This window comes from Cavia porcellus, unplaced genomic scaffold, assembly GCF_034190915.1.
Source record: "Cavia porcellus strain 051 isolate PalLab524CR breed Dunkin Hartley unplaced genomic scaffold, mCavPor4.1 scaffold_31, whole genome shotgun sequence".
Taxonomy (NCBI): Eukaryota; Metazoa; Chordata; class Mammalia; order Rodentia; family Caviidae; genus Cavia; species Cavia porcellus.
Genome location: NW_026947514.1, coordinates 8,880,993 through 8,896,640, shown reverse-complemented (window position 1 = coordinate 8,896,640; position 15,648 = coordinate 8,880,993). Strand labels below are relative to the sequence as shown.

Here is a 15,648-nt window from a genome sequence, read left to right as displayed (position 1 = left end):
CAGAGCCCTGGATCGTGATCTGGGACTTGTAAACGACGAAGCAAACAACCTTTTCTTCTTAGCCCTCATGCGTATTACAGAGACAGACAGCGAGCACAGTCATCCTATGGAGATCACTCAGAACTCATGGATATGCTGGGCGTGGTAGCGCATGCCATAATCTGAGCACTGGGGAAGCTGAGAGAGGAGGATCACTGAGCTTGGGGCCAGCTTGGGTACACAGCAAGATGCTATCTCAAAAAGTTTCAGACAAAAGTTAAACAGTTTATGTGGGAAGCTCTGTAATTGGCTGCCACCTTATATCTGCAGGCTGTAACACCTTAATTCCCTCTAGGAGTTGTTTGGTAATTAAGCAGCACCTTGCCTAGCTTGTTTGGCCTGGCCTATTATTCAGGGATTATGCTTATGAGCCAGTGCGTGGGAAATTTGAAAATTTGATTTAACCTATGACCCTCAGGCTTGCCACTGTTGCTAAGTTACCTGCTGACATCTCAGAACCCAACTCCCTCCTCCCCAATACCCTATATATTACTCATTCCGTGAATAAAGGAGACTTGAACAGAAGGACTTCGTCTTGTCTCCGTTCTTTGTGTCTGTTGTCCCCTCTTCATCCCCACTCCCCCTCTAGGGTCTCCATGGACTTACCCACCGGCCGGGACAAGTTTACAAAGAGAGCCTGACATTAGAGTGCCACTTGTCCCTGAGTTTATGACTCACTTGTGAAGGATCTGAACCACTGCCCAAGTGCTTCAGAGTTGATGTATTTGGACCCTTGTGGGAGACCCTCCAGGCTCAGCCCCAGTGCAGGATAGTGGCCCACAGTTAAGGCTCAGCATGACCTTCCCAGAAGTAGCATTCACCCACGGCTGCTCCTTGTCAAAGCCAATCACCTACCTGCTCAGGACTGATGAGGGAAGCAATGATCTGGAAACAGTTCCCACATTCCAGCACCTATTTCCTGTAAACTGAACATTTCTATCTCTTCTCCAGCAACCTAGATCCCTGAACCAGTAATTAGGTACAGTGGATCTCAGTATCACAATCCTTGCACAGTAGAACATAGTAAAAGCTTCACACAGCAAGTCAGAAAACTTGCCACTGTGATATTAAATAATAGCACTTAAAAATATATATCAGTAGATGGGCATGAAGTCACATACCTGTAATCACAACACTCTGGGAGGCTGAGGCAGGGTGATTTCAAGTTTTACCCCAGTCTGGTTAACTTAGCAACTTAGCCCCTGTCACAAAACTCAAGAAGTGGAGATGTAGCTAAATGAGGCAGCCTTGGGCTCGAGATCTCCAGTATGGACAAAATAAATAGCAGCAGCGGTAAAACTACAGCCTTAGAAAATGATTTACAGGAAACCATTCTGGCTGGATGCCCCCCAGCCCCCTAGAGCAGCTCAGATGCTCCCTGTTGAAACGCAGACCTGCCCCTTCTCTAAGTTTTCAAATGGTGACCTGTACAAGTCGGGGAGGGGACCTGACAGCATGGACTGGGACCTCATCATGAGCCATGTTCTCCTAACAAGCTTGAGGCTGCTGGCACTACTTCCCTGTCAAGCAAGAAGTGGGTTGAGCCGTCCAGGTTGGTCACTTACCAAGGATCAACACTTAGCTACTGCCCTAAGCTGCCACTTGGTCAGCTGCCATGTGTAACCCTTGGAGAGTAAGGGAGAATCCTTCATGTCTTCATGTATCTCTTAGGAGTGATAGACAGAGATGGATAGATGTGCTGGCCACGGAGGACTCAGTAAAGACCAGGAAAAAGCATTTATTCCTGGTGTGATGAGTGGAAAGAGGCTGTGGAGCAGGGGCGGGGTGACAGCTCCGTCAGGGAAGCCAGGGGTAGCTTTCTGGGTAGGAGGCGACTTCACTGTGCCCCCAATCAGAAGTCTGGGGAGCCATCGAAGCAGGGAGTGATGTGACTGGAAGGGTGGTTGTGCAGGCCTCTCTGGCTGCAGCTGACACCTTGAAGTGAGGGGACGAGGGGGCGTTCACCACAATCCACAGCTTGGGCCCAGGCCAGCTGGCTCTCAGAGCAGCTGCCAAGGACAACAGCCTCCTCTCCTGCTCAGACTGCTACAAGGCTTTGAGATGGGTGACAGCTCCAGACTGAATGCCACCTCATAAGATCCATCTCATATTCCCTTTGTCTAAGTGAGCTGCTCGGGGACTGTAAGAAGGACTCCCTCAAGTTGGTTGTCAGGATTTTCATCAACATAGGAAAGCCACAGGTCCCAAATCTGCACAGGTGAATTCACTGGGGCCAGTAAAAATAAACATCACGGAAAAGTTGCCCTGGGGAGCATGGGCCTGTAATTATAGCACTCAGGAGGCCAAGCAGGAAGATGAAACGTTCAAGGCCATCCTGAGCTACGTAGCAAGCACAGAGCCACTTAGCATGCATGAAGCCTTTAGTTAAAGCCCTGGCAACAAAGGAAAAAAGTCACCTTCTGTCCTGAAGGCTCAAAAGGTTATCGTTTAGTGTGATAACATTTATTAAACCAACATTCTTGAAATCATAACAGTATTTAACCTTCTAAAATCACTTCATCTACTTCTAAAGGATCTAATAACATGACCTGGAAGCTATGACAATAACCCGATTCAATCCCAATGGCACAAGCCAAAAACCACCCTGAGGGGGTGACAAGTGATTGCCACCCGTACAAGGGACACAGTGTCACTGTTCTAACTCCCAGTGTGTTCCCAGGCTATTAGAATTACTCAGAACACACTGATAGCATCCTCAATTTCCCACTGGTAAAGACATGTTAAGCATAGAGAAAAAACTATCATTAATTCCCAGAAAGAGTATTACACTTCTCATAGAGCTCAGTGACTCCTTAAACGCCTAAGTTCTCTGATGACTTTGATATGATCTTCTCGATTCACAGGCATGGGAGCCGAATGACTGATTAGCAGCCTTCTCCTCGCTCTAATATCCCGGAGATTTCTTAGGTTGATGTTTCCCTGCTAATAAGTTTCTTGTTATTTCATGTTTTCCACAGAACCCTAAGGGAACACAGGCCAATTTAGGAAAAAGCCAAAAGCACAGAAGCAACCAGAGATCAGGGGTCGATTCTGCACACACTTGACCCACAGCCTGGTATCCATGCAGAGGCAGGAAGATGACGTCACAAGTGTTCTTTCCAAAGGACAAGGTCACCACAGCAGGCCGGATCATGAGCACATGCCCTCCTCCCTGGGACCCCTGCTCACCCACAGAACACAAGGTTCACATGGGGTTCTAATCGCCTCTAAGATTCCAAGGAAGCCTGGCTCACAGCCACCCAAAGGAAGCTGCAGTTAATGCCGAGAAAAACCTCCTCCTGTGGATAATCTGCTTTTCTTTGCCCTGCAGCTGGGGGCTGAGCAGTTGGTGACTGGCGACAGTTGTGGTCCAACTGTCCCCTGGGCAGTGGGGGTGGGCTACAGCTTTCCTCTGGGAATCCCACCCGCTCTGGGCAGGGTACCAGCAGGAGCAGTGGCCTATTGAGGACCAGAAAACCCTGTCTGCAGGAAAGATCATTCCACAACCATCCTACCTGCCGAAGGGAGTGTGTTTCCAGAGCTACCTCCTCAAGGGGAGTTCCAGCCCACTGAGTAGTGCACAGGGAACAAGCCTGAGAACAGCTAGGGGAAGCAGCCACTCCTCTCCTGTCCTTCCTGCCCTTTCCCCAGAAGGAAAAGGCACCCTTTTCACATCTGCTGCCAGGAAGACACCCTCCTAAAGGACACTGCTTATCCTGTGCCAAGTGAAGGCTTCCTGCAGAGCCCTGGGAGAGCATGGGGACCCTCTACCCAGCACCTCCACCCCCATCACTGCGAAGCCCTCTGCTCCTCTGCCTCAGTCTCAGGACAGAGAAACACTGAGTCTCGCTGTGACACCTTGTACCACAGGGATTTCGGCTGTGATTCCAAGTAGTCTGTTTTATAAAGGCCTCACTCTGAGAAATAAAACTCATCAGATGTTACCCCTTGGCGGATAGCTGATATCCTTTCCCCAGCTAACAGCAGCACAGCCTGTGGCACAGGGTTCCAGACAGGCAGCAGGCCACCTCCCCTGCCTGGCCTTGGCCACCTCTGTGATCTTCCGGCCTGCCTAGAGAAGCTGCAGTGCTGCCCGAGGCCACTCCTGCAGCGCACTCGCCAGCAGGCCTGAGAATCACCACCTCGAAAGGCCCAGGCACTGAGAATCCTACAGACGTGTGCCTTCCAGAGAACAACTCACATGCACGGTATCTGAAATGGCAGTTTATTAAAAAAAACAAAACACCCAACTATTGTGTTTTCTTCTCTGCCCATCATTTTCCTAAACAGATGTTACCCAAAGGTGGGGAGGAGAAGATCTTTGCAGATGGACACACTTGCAGGAATCACAAACGGCTCCCGAGTCAGGCACAGAACAAAAGATGATGTAAGAACAACTTCTGTTACAGCAATATCATAATATGACATGAATCATTACAGTGCAGTGGCTGTCATCAAGTTCACAACACGATCTCTTAGCTCCAGAACCAGATAAACTGTAAGCACCGTGCGCTGCTGAGCCAGGAGGACCAGTGCCAGCAGCCACTGCAGCAGGGGACGGTGGGGTAAGGCTTCTCCGGCAGCAAGTCTGCACCCAGGCCGGCCAGCTGTCACTTTGAGTCTTGGTCTTGCTTTTCATCGAGGAGGGCGGAGCGAATCCCCAGCTTTTTCAGTTCTTCCACCAGGTCCCCATTCTGGTGCATCTGCAGAAGGATGTCACAGCCCCCCACAAACTCGCCGTTGAGGTACACCTGCGGGATGGTGGGCCAGTTGGAGTAGTCTTTAATGCCTGGGGACAGAACAGAGCGGCATTACTGAAGCCACTGTGGGGACCCTTCCATGGCAAAATAAACGCGACATTCACCCATCGTCCCTCCCTGGCATCCCCCACTCCCAGAGCAACAGGTTTCAGCGTCAAAAAGACCAGTGCATAACTGGTGACTGTAAACCAGGGTCTTGGATGGTCACCTGGCCGCGCCACTGCCACTAGCTCTCACTGCCTAGGTCTCCTGAGCACTGGGTCAGTAAAGCTCAGCGCCAACGGTGCCCCCCTGGCAGAGGTTACCTGTGTGAACCCAGAGGCCCAGAGAGGAAACTTCACACAGCTGCCCGTCCTGGTCACGCTTTCAGGGGAACACAGCTAGCTAAAGCAAAGGACGGCTCACTGTCCAGGCAGGCCGCCACTGGTGAATGTCCCCGCCTGTCCCGACTGGGTGCCACCACATCCTCACATGCAAGATGCTGAACTGCTGACTTTTATCTGTAATAGTGACTGTATTCCTACAGTCACTGTTATGTGTGGGATGCTTTCATATACCGATGGGTATCTTTAGCCAAAATGAGCACACGGATAAAACATGAACAGGTTCTTCAAGCAAAATACATTTATGCAAATAAATCAGCCAAGTGGTGATTTTTATGTAGATAATTAAAACTTGTTCCTGATATCTGATCACTCATTTATTTTCCAAATAAAACTCCAATGGGTTGCATCACAAGTAACACCTCCAATTTACAATGTGTTTTTCTCTTAAATGTTACTGCCATCTGGAAACAGTGACTGTGCTCTAAATGACAGGGTTGGAGAAAGCTCCTGAGCCACTGGTTTTATCTTTCTTCTCCAGACACCATGGCCATGCCTGGGCATGCTGGTGCCTGCCTATGATTCCGGCACTGGACGTTGAGGCAGGAGGACCTCAAGTTCAAGGCCAACCAGGGTAAGCAGTGAGACCCTTACCTTCTCACCACAAAAAAGGAAGAAAGGAAGAAAAGTTACAGCCTAGGCTGGGGACAGAGCCCAGCACTAGAGTCCTTGGCTAGTATGAGTGAGGCTCTCGGGTTCAAGGCCTGGGGCCGAGGGAAGAGGGAGGGACGAGTCACAATGCCACCAGCCTTCAAAAGCGCACTTCTCAGCCCCTCTGTACATCTTTAAAAAAATCAACGAGAGGGTTGGGAGCTACCAATGAAAAGTAAATTCTAATTATGGGAATGTCTGTTACCACAACCCTGCTGAATTCAAGTTTTTCATCATTCTGAGGTTGGTGCTATAGAAGCAAAAACCTGTTGCCCGTGTGTTATGTGGGTCTTCCCCCACAACCCCCTGTCTCTCTGTCTCTGGCAGTAGTACTAGAGATTGAATCCAAGGGCTTTGCACTGAGCTACATCTCCAGCCTCATTTCTTATTTTGAGATAGGGTCTCACCAAATTAGTAAATTGCCAGGATGGCCTAGAATCCGCCTCACACGTGGTGCTGTGGTGACAGGCATGTGTCACTGTTCCCTTTTTAACTCTACGTCACGTCTAGCCTGTGGGAACTTACTTTACAAACAAGCCTGTTACAAATCTCTTACCCTCATGGTGACTGAGGTGGGGCATGGAAATTAAATGTTCGAAGAGTTGCTCCTTTTAATTCTACTAAACTTATAGATTTTCTTAAATATCTTTCATACAGATGAATGCTTTATGTATAAGCACAATATATCTATTTTAATCAGTAATATAACCCATTGTGATAAATTCTTGCCAATTATTTTCATTTTTGCTACAATTTTGAAACCAATATTGAACAGAAATTTGCTGCCTGAAGACCACCCAAACTACATGTTTACTCCTAAATACTATAACTTGGTTTTAGTAAAATCTGAGCTGAGCACAAGGATCACCTGCTTTTCACCTAATGTCATCTTCAAGCGAAGCATTAAACTCCTGTGGTCACCAGCCTCTCTAGCTGCAGAGTTCCACCTGGCCGTTAGGTAGAGAAGGGCTTCCCCAGGACCCTCACCCAAGCCACCAACACAGTCCTTGCACCTGCCTGGAGTCCAGAGCATCCCTGACACTCACTGGTCACATACAAAGGAAATTGGCCACTACAAACCACTGTTCTGGGCTGTTTTGACTCATAACCAAATCAGAAAAATTCCTGGGGAGCTGGTGGTGCACACTTGTAATCCCAGCATGAGCCCAGGAGGGGAGGCTGAGGCAAGAGGATCACGGGGAATGAGGCCAACCTGAGCTACACAGTGAGTAGATCAGCCTAAACTACACAGCGAGATCTCGTCTCAAAATACAAAATGGAATCTGATCGCAGGTTTCAAATTTATGGAAATACCTGAATGCTCCCTATAGAGCCAAGTGAGAAACTTAAAGACCATTAAAGACTATGGTTCCTAAGTCAAAAAGTAAAATGAACCCTGTGAATTCACAATGGTTTTTAACCAATTTTTTTCTCTTATACTTTAGTTTTCAAAAATCCCAATGTATACTGATAATACCGTAAGTATCACTTCACATAACTCAAAATCAGACAGCAACTCTTGGAAATCAGAGAATCAGACCCCAGAACAAACGTTAATGAAAATCCTATTTCATATGCAGTACAGAAGCCATCCAACTTGGACCACACAGTTATGGAGAAGTGAGACACTAGGGCTGGGATTTGAAGGCCGTCTCACAAAATCAGTTCACATCCGTCTCCTGACCCGTTGAAGATGATGATGATGATGATGATGGATGATGCTCCTCTATCAAGCCATGAAGAGCAGAGAAAACGCACTTGAAAATCCCCTCCCAGAACTTTCGAAAGGTTCTTCCCCAACTCATCACAGCTGAGAATGTCAAGCCTGGCTGGGACACTGTAATCACTGCACAGCACCACAATCTCAGGCAAGTCCTAAGCACGTCACCTCCCAGTCTCATCTTCCCTGACTTGGAGAAGGATAAGGAAGCACAAGCGAGGAAGACAGCACGGGGCCTGATAGATGGGCTCTAGATGAAAGGTCGCAGCTCCAGCTTGCTGGCTGGTAAGTGCAGCTCAAAGGCCTCCTCTAGCCTCAGCTTTGGTTTTCTCATCTGCAAAATGGGCACAACACCTACTACCCCAGAGATTTATTATGATTAAATGAGATAAACCTAATGAAATGATTCAGGCTTCTAACAGCACAAGTCCAATGTGGACATTTGCTCCACGTCAAGGTCCTCTATTGCACTCCACATCAAGGCTTTTGGGAAATATATGGCAGTGGGCACCAGGAAAGAACTCAGGGACACTGCAAGCTGAGTACGCCATGCACTGACACCAGTCTGTTTCACTGAGCTAAGGATTACTGGGTTTTATATACCTGAAATATTTTCTATAAATATCATTTTTACAAGCACCACAGGAGGTAGGTAAGATTATCCTTGTTTTACAGAAGCAGCTAAGGCGTATACTATCCAAAGTGATGGTGCTGATGTAGGGTGGAGCCAGGCTTTGCATCCCGGGCCATAAAGACAGCAAACCCCTGGCAGCCTATAGATTGCAGGCCTCCAGTACCGCACACGGAGCTGCAAAGTGCAGGACCTCCATGTTGAACATGCATGTGCACACACAGTATTTTCACATTATGCCATGATCACTCTTTGTAACTTTTTTTTAGATAAGGTCTCAATAAAAATTGGTGTCAAATTTATAATCTTCCTGCCTTAGCCACCCAAGTGTTGGAATTACAGGCATAGAGCTAGGCATGGTGATGCCTAGCTTGGAAATTATTTTTTGACAAAACATTATATATCTAAGATTTAGCTATCTGAGTTCATTTTAACCAGAATTTAGTTTATTGGTCTATTAGTGTGCTACTAATAGACCAAGCCTCCTGTTTGTCAGTTTTCTACCCTTAAAGTCATGCTGTAATGGTCATGTTACATATAGCCCCTGACACCTGTGCGCAAGTCCTTCTCTTAGACCTGGAAGTGGCAAACCATGGCCTTGGGGCCAAACTAGTCTACTTGCTCATGCAGCTTTTGCGAATAAAGTTTTATTGGAACTCAGCCATGTTTACACAGCACACAAGTGTTTACTCTGGCCCTTGTGAGAGGAAATCAGCCAATCACCAGTCCCAGATGAATTTCTGGGAGTGGAGCAGCTGAGTCCGGGCCTTGTGGGGCACCGTCACTTCCCCCAAAGTGCCCTCCTCCCACCTGCAGCACGGGACGTGTCCCACACATGAGCACACACCCACAACTTGTTACCCGGCTTTCAAAGTTCCCCTCTCTCACCGGTGCTTTCCTCGGGCCTTAAATTCCCTGGCAACATGAAGGCTGAGTGTACTTTCAGATCCTTCATAAACTGCACAGGAGGAGAAGGGAGAGGTGTCGAGGAGATGGAGAGGACCGAGAGGGCAGTGAAGGGCTGGTGGATACAAGGAACAACTTCTAAAATACTCCAGCTGCCGGGCCCCTGCAGTGAAGTGCGGCTGACAGTGAAGCAAACACACTGGGATATTCCCACCTCAAAGAAACTGAGTGCATGCTGTGTTTGTACCCAGAAACATCACACTGTACCCTTCATGTATGGACAACTATGTGCCCCAGAAATCTGGAAGCTAATACAAAAGAAATGAAAAAAGTAACAGGATAGTGGTTATTTACTCCACGCAGGAGTAAATCCCACCCAGGAACACAATGGTGATCTAAACAAGGAGAAACCTTAACACGTGTGTTTATGAGCACAGAAGAGTTTAACATACAGTAATAAAAGCAGCCTTTATTTATTCATTAAGACAGTCCCTAAAATCCTAGCACTTGGGAGGCTGAGGCAGGTGAATCAAGCGTTCAGGGTCAGCACAGGCTACATATATAGAGAATGTCACAAAACAAAACAAGAAACCCTGCACAGGGAGCCTGCTTTGCACAAGCTGAGTACTCGGTCAAAGGCAGTTGCATAAGATCTGCTCTCGGAGGTCACACACCAGGCTGAGGCGAGCAGGATCCCAGCTACTGGAAAGGCCCTGAGACTCCAACCCCAGGAACAAAGGTGGCCTGGAGGCACTGTGTGCTCCAGGGTCCGGGGTCTGTCCTGAGCATGCTGCAGATACAAGTAAGAAGGGGCTCTGCACCTTATGGCTAGTCCTCAGGCACAGCAACCTGTGCTGCTGGGCTTCAGGGGCTCTAAAGATCACCTTCTTTGGCCTGAGGAAAAAGGAAGGGTTAGTTCAGCCTGGGAAAGGTGAGCAGACAAAGCCTGGGCTGGCAGAAGCAAGCACAGGGCAGCCCCTGGGCCACTTGCCAGCAAAAAGTGGGGGCAAAGGAATGTCTCCGGGCTGTGAAGTCCTGATGGGGCTAAGGCAGGGCCTGCTGTGAGAAATGCTTAACTATGCTCGAGTCCAACCGAGAGCACAAACGGTAATCTTCACTTTTCTAAGCAACACACCTAGCACTCCTCCGACAGGCCGAGGCAGAAGGACTTCGAGTCTGAACTCTGCCTGGGGAGTTCAGCAGTTTGGTGAACCGTCTCAAACATTTCTTAAAAGGTTGGGGATGTAGCTCTGTGTGAAGGCCCTGCCATCAATCCCTGGTACCGTACTACAAAAAATAAGGTATACGTTACACTCAATATTTAAGTAATATCTATTAACAAAAATAATCCTGTCTGGCGAAATCCAAAAATCAAGAAACACAAGGTTAAATTCCTCTTGCTACTGTTTAAGCACTCAAGGACACAGATCAGAAGCCATTAGTCAGATGGAAAACAGCAACATTAGCTCTATTAGTAATCAGCTTATTTCTGCTCCCACTTTCCGCTTATTAGTCATATTCCAGGGTGTCCCATGTCCCAGTTATAGCTAACCAGGAAAAATAAACTCACAAACCAAAGGTCCTCAAAACATTATGCTAAGCAAGATATTAAGAGCATAACTTTTGTTAACCATCCCACTGAGATCTGCATGGGGACTCACAGCAAGGTTCTGCTGAAGACAGCTGAGCGGTCCCTTATCTTTGAAGCCAAGAAGCTGCCTCCGAGTGACCACAGACACCCCTGTGTACGATAAACCCAAACTTTGCAGCCAGCAAACTCCAGCTAATCAGGAGGCCACCAGGGTCACATGTGAATGTTACATAAACCTTCACCACTTATCATCCCTCCTGGGTTCCACCCACCAAAACCACCACCGTACAAACACAGGATCCACAACCACAGAGAATTCTGTAAGGATTAGAACATGATACACAGTGGCCTGGGATATAGCTCAGCAGCATGGTGCCTGCCTGGCAAGCGTGTGGTCCTGGATTCGATTCACATTTTCGAAAGAGAGGTGCAGCACAAACATACTTTGAAAACATATGGTACTAATAAAATAGCTACCATTTACCAGGTATTTTCTGTGCCTGATGAAAGGACAGGCACTTTCTGTAATTACTCCTCTTTTCCTTCCCTCCAAAAACTGTGCCAACTGGACAGTGGGATCCGTGCTAGAGGCTTATTAGCCTCATTATACTTTAAAGGAAAAAGCAGTAAGATGGTCTATCTAAGGTTATACCTGACTGGACAGAGAAGAAGATTCCAACCCAAACAACACCAGCCTACCTTCCCGGCCTGCTACAAGGTGGTGGTTAGTAATTTCCAATCAGAGTACAGTCTGTCCAGCCATAAAACCTGAAGTTTCTGCTCAAGTTCTGTAAACACACAGGGACCTTGCTTTCATCCCGTCTCTCCACTTACCCCAACCAAAGTACCCCAACCAAAGCCTGGCGGAAAGGAAGAGGCTCCTGTGCCGGGCCATTCCTCCCTCCCCCCATGGTATGGAGACACTAGGAAGGCACCTGGCACGCTGCTTGAAAGACGCCCAGGACCTGTCAGGGGCTCCTCACCTCCCTCCAGTTGGCTGCTCTGGCTGCTGCTCCCTCGGGCTCCAAGACTGGCACAGTGAGTTCGCCCGGAGCCTAGAAGCCCTTTCAGGCCCCTGACCCCTACTTTGCTCCAAGAGCTCGAGCACATAAAACCAAAGGTCCTGCCTCCCCTCATACTGCGAGCACAGGCTCCTGGCACGACCAGCTGGACTGAAGGGTCACCCCAATCACGAAACACGCCAATGGCTTCCCACGCCATCAGTGCCCCGGCAAAGTGACTACCTCGTAGAGGGAACCACTTTGAGTCCTCGCTTGGGCCCTACTTCCCCAGCCCTACAAGGTGAGGAGCCAAGCTGCTGGCCACCTTTCTCGGACCCCGTCCAAGACAACTACCCCGAAGTATCCACTTCACCTAGGACAAATCAGGGAGCCCCTAGGATGGGCCCCACTGCCCAAGCGCCTCAAAATCCACTCAAGTCCATGACGCCCTCTTCCTGATCGCTACTCAGAGGTGAACTCTGCACCCTAACGCTGGAGCCCGGCGACCCCAGACACTGCGGGGTGAGGCGCAGCAGGACCCCAACCCCGCGGCCTCCGCCTGGCCCGCGGCCTGACCTTGCCGGAGGTCGGGGTCGTCCAGCACGTTGTAGGCCGCGTAGTCGCGGACGCCGTGAAGCCGCAGGATTTGCACCACAGCGTTGCTGAAGCCGCACTGGGGCTGCTCCGGCGTCCCCTTGAGGAAGACCACCACCTTGTCCTTCTTTACCAGCGCGTCCAGCTGCTCCGCCTGGCCGCCGCCGGCGCCCGAGCCCGCCGCCCGCACGCCAGTACCCTGCAGGCCGACGCCGCCCGAACCGCGGCCCCAGCGGAGCAGAGCTGCAGCCGCGCGGCGCAGAGTCCCACTCATCACCGCTCGCCCGATGGAGCCCCACTACGGCCAGAACCTCTGCTGCCTCGGGGAGCCTAGCTCAGGCCCCTGGAGGCCCGGCCCACCCTCTAGAGGTTCTCATTGGGCTGGTTCCACACTGCTCTTCCTGATTGGACAACACTGGCCAGTGTACTCGATGCTACCAATCAGATTGCTTATTCCGGCTGGTGGGCGGTAGCCCTCAAAATGCCTAACCCGCATCCTACGTCCATTCTATTGGCTGTCGGCACCAGTTTTGTCAGTTGATTGGAGAAGTGCATGTCCATCATAGTCCACACCGAGAGCATCGAGAGACAAAACTCCGGCAAGACAATGTTCCTCCGGAGAGCGGCCGGCTAGGATTCTCCGGGACAACGAGGGAAGGCGCTGGGCGGGGCTTGTCTGTTCCGCGGGACGCCGGGAAAGGGTTACTTCCAGGGAACGTTCTGCTTCCGGGGTCGGCCGCGGTCTCCGGGGCGGGAGTAGAGTTGGGGCGGGCGGTCTTCGCCGCCAGCGAGGTGTGCGTCTCCGCCTCTGGGGCCGGCGGCCGCCGTACACGTGGGGACTAAGGACCAAGCCGCGCGGTTGCATCTCCAGGATTTTTATTTGTCTCAACAGTGTGTACCGTGTACTAGCCTGTGTGACCTCTGGGTTTCGGCCCGCGCGGCCTTCCCGCCCTTGTTGGCCCACACGCGGGGCTCGGGAAAGGTTTGGTGCACAGAGAACTGCAGGTAATGGACTGGCGGGTTGGTGCGCAGTCTCAGCGCTCGGAGGCTGAGGCGGGAGGATCGCGTGGACTGGGAAGTTCTAGACCAGCCTGGACGATGTAAGGAGAACTTGCCTCGAAAAGAGACAGAAGTAAATGGTAGTACCGCTTAGCGTTATCACGGAATCTCCGGGGAGATTGGGCGCACGAAGTTTGTCGTTAGCATGAGAAATGAGTAGCAGGTAGAAAGCCCCCTTATTTGCTCTCCTCGCCATTGTACCGATTATCCCACGAGATCTAGTCACTCGCTGGAACAGTGCTTAGGAGCCGCGAGGTGTTGAAAAGGGTGAATCCGAAGAGAAGGACTCCGGGGAGCGTTATCCGATCTGTAGTCTTGGCTCCGCGCGGGGTTGGTGGTACCCTAGAGCACACCAGACTTGCAGAGATAGCGTACTCCGGAGGAAGCTGAGGCATGCCTGCTCGAGAGCCAGCGGGTCCATGTGCAATGTTCCTCTGATAGTTTCCAGTACTGTTGCCACGGTGATAATGGCTGTGCTGTGTCATTATCGATCCACCAACAGTAAGAGAAGCTTTGCAGTCAAGATATTGTTTAGCAGACATAGTGATCTGTTGGACACTAAGTACTGCTACAAACTACTTTTTTTTTTCACTGAGTTGTTTAAAAATGCTAGGGGCTGGCAGTATAGCTCAGCAGCACAGCGCCTGCCTGGCAAGGGCAAGGTCCTGAGTTCGATTCCCGGTACCAAAAAAATAAAAATAAAAAACACCACAAGGAGCTGTACATGGTGGTACATACCTGTAGTCCCAGTAGTCTGGGAGGCTGAGCTGAAAGAATCAAAAATATGAGTCTGGCCTGGGCATTTTAGCAAGCCTGTGGCCCAAAATAAAGAAGAATGGCTGTGTGTGTCACCCAGTGCAGAGGCCTTTGGCCTGCGAAATAGACCCACCCTGTCACCCACAAGCTCTTCATTGTCCTCTTTTCACCCCACCTCTGTTTTTGATGCCAGCTGATTTTCTACCAGGGGACCCACAGTCAGAATCTTTTTGTCTTGCAGACCCATTGATGCCAGGTAAATCAGCATCCCACGACGTAGCATTCCGGGATAGACACATGCAGGGAGGATGCTACTGCGCAGAAGCAGCTGTGGTCTCGGAAGCCACTGATGGAGGTGATGCCCTGCTTGTAACGATGGAGAATGTACTAAATTCCTTCCAGAAGCATCTGTTTACTCACGCTTACATTGGAGTAAGTTCCTTTTTTAAAAAAATAAATATGACGGTTTGTTCCTTACAACCTACACTGATTGTTGCTTACTGTGACCTGTCTGTCTGTGCTTTTGTGCAGCCAGGGAGAGAGAATTCACAAACTTCTGAGGACCAGAGATAAAAGAGTTGTCGTAGAGCGTATCATGTTCCTAACCCATTGTGTAATACTGGCTTCCCAAGTACTGTTGGCCTATTTAGTTGTCACATGTTTTATTAAGTTGAGAATACAGCTGGCTTGAAAAACTAAAAGTAATCCTTGAGCAAGAAGAGTACAAAGCCTGTTTTTCAAAATAAGAGTGGGACCACTCTGAGTTTCATAGAATAGGAGAGTATAGAGATGGGAAGGGGTGCGGGAGCTCTTTTGCAGAGCCGCAGGGGATGGCTTTAGGTAGCACCAAGGCAGGAAAGCAGTTCAAGTATCTCCGAAATGGCATGTCTAACTTTTTAGAGGGCCTCAGATGTAGCTGACTGGTTGAGTGCTTGTCTGGCAAGCTCAGGCCCCAAGCAAATTCTGGCTTTGATAAAATACTGTTCCTGGAGAGCAGTGATCTTACGCTGCAAAGAAAACAGCATTCAAAGTGTTTTTTCCAAGGCATTAAACTTTGACATGTAATTCAACACTTTGGTTTTGAGATTCTTCTTTATGTAACTCTTAATAATGAAAGCATGACAAAATGTACTTCTAAAACGGTGGTAAGAAATCTGCCCTTTGGCTGCAGTCCTCCCAGGTGTTAGTAATGTGCCTGGGTTTGTCATCTCTCTCTGGGTATAGAGACTTTTTCCCTGTCCTCACAGCTATTAGGGGAAGTTTATCCTTGTATTTCCAAAGAAAGTTACTGGGACTCCAGCAAGCTAATTCCAATCTGCCACTTCCAGTGCAGCCCAAGGCAAGAATAAAGACACTGAGACATAGTTATGGGGAACCGAGGAGTGCTGAGTCCAGCCAGGATGCAGATTCACCAGAATAAAAGGCATGACCTAGTGGCCAATCCAGGTTTTATTCATTCTCAAGGGGAATGTCTCAGGGATGAGTGACAGTGAATATCCCGAGCTAGGCTAGGTAGGGGGCCTGGGATCACCTGTGGGAGTGCAGAGTCATCTGCAT

At 49.5% G+C, this 15,648-nt stretch overlaps 1 protein-coding gene, 1 long non-coding RNA gene and 1 other non-coding gene across 3 annotated transcripts; 2 read left to right on the top strand and 1 right to left on the bottom strand.

The window, feature by feature from the left end:
• Nucleotides 1-4,243: 4,243 nt before the first annotated feature.
• On the bottom strand, nt 4,244-12,635 carry Glrx5 (glutaredoxin 5). The gene is made up of 2 exons (XM_003462656.4): nt 12,259-12,635; nt 4,244-4,828 (listed from the first exon to the last, which is right to left on the bottom strand). Exons 1-2 carry the CDS (start codon nt 12,548-12,550, stop codon nt 4,650-4,652), a joined length of 471 nt encoding a protein of 156 aa, XP_003462704.1. The 5' UTR covers nt 12,551-12,635; the 3' UTR covers nt 4,244-4,649.
• A 146-nt stretch (nt 12,636-12,781) lies between these two features.
• LOC106025913 (uncharacterized) lies at nt 12,782-15,161 on the top strand. Its single transcript, XR_010044835.1, has 2 exons — nt 12,782-14,523; nt 14,623-15,161. It is a non-coding gene; the product is annotated as an uncharacterized LOC106025913 (long non-coding RNA).
• Nucleotides 13,640-13,911, top strand: LOC111754785 (small Cajal body-specific RNA 13). Its single transcript, XR_002789456.1, has one exon. It is a non-coding gene; the product is annotated as a small Cajal body-specific RNA 13 (non-coding RNA).
• Nucleotides 15,162-15,648: the final 487 nt, after the last annotated feature.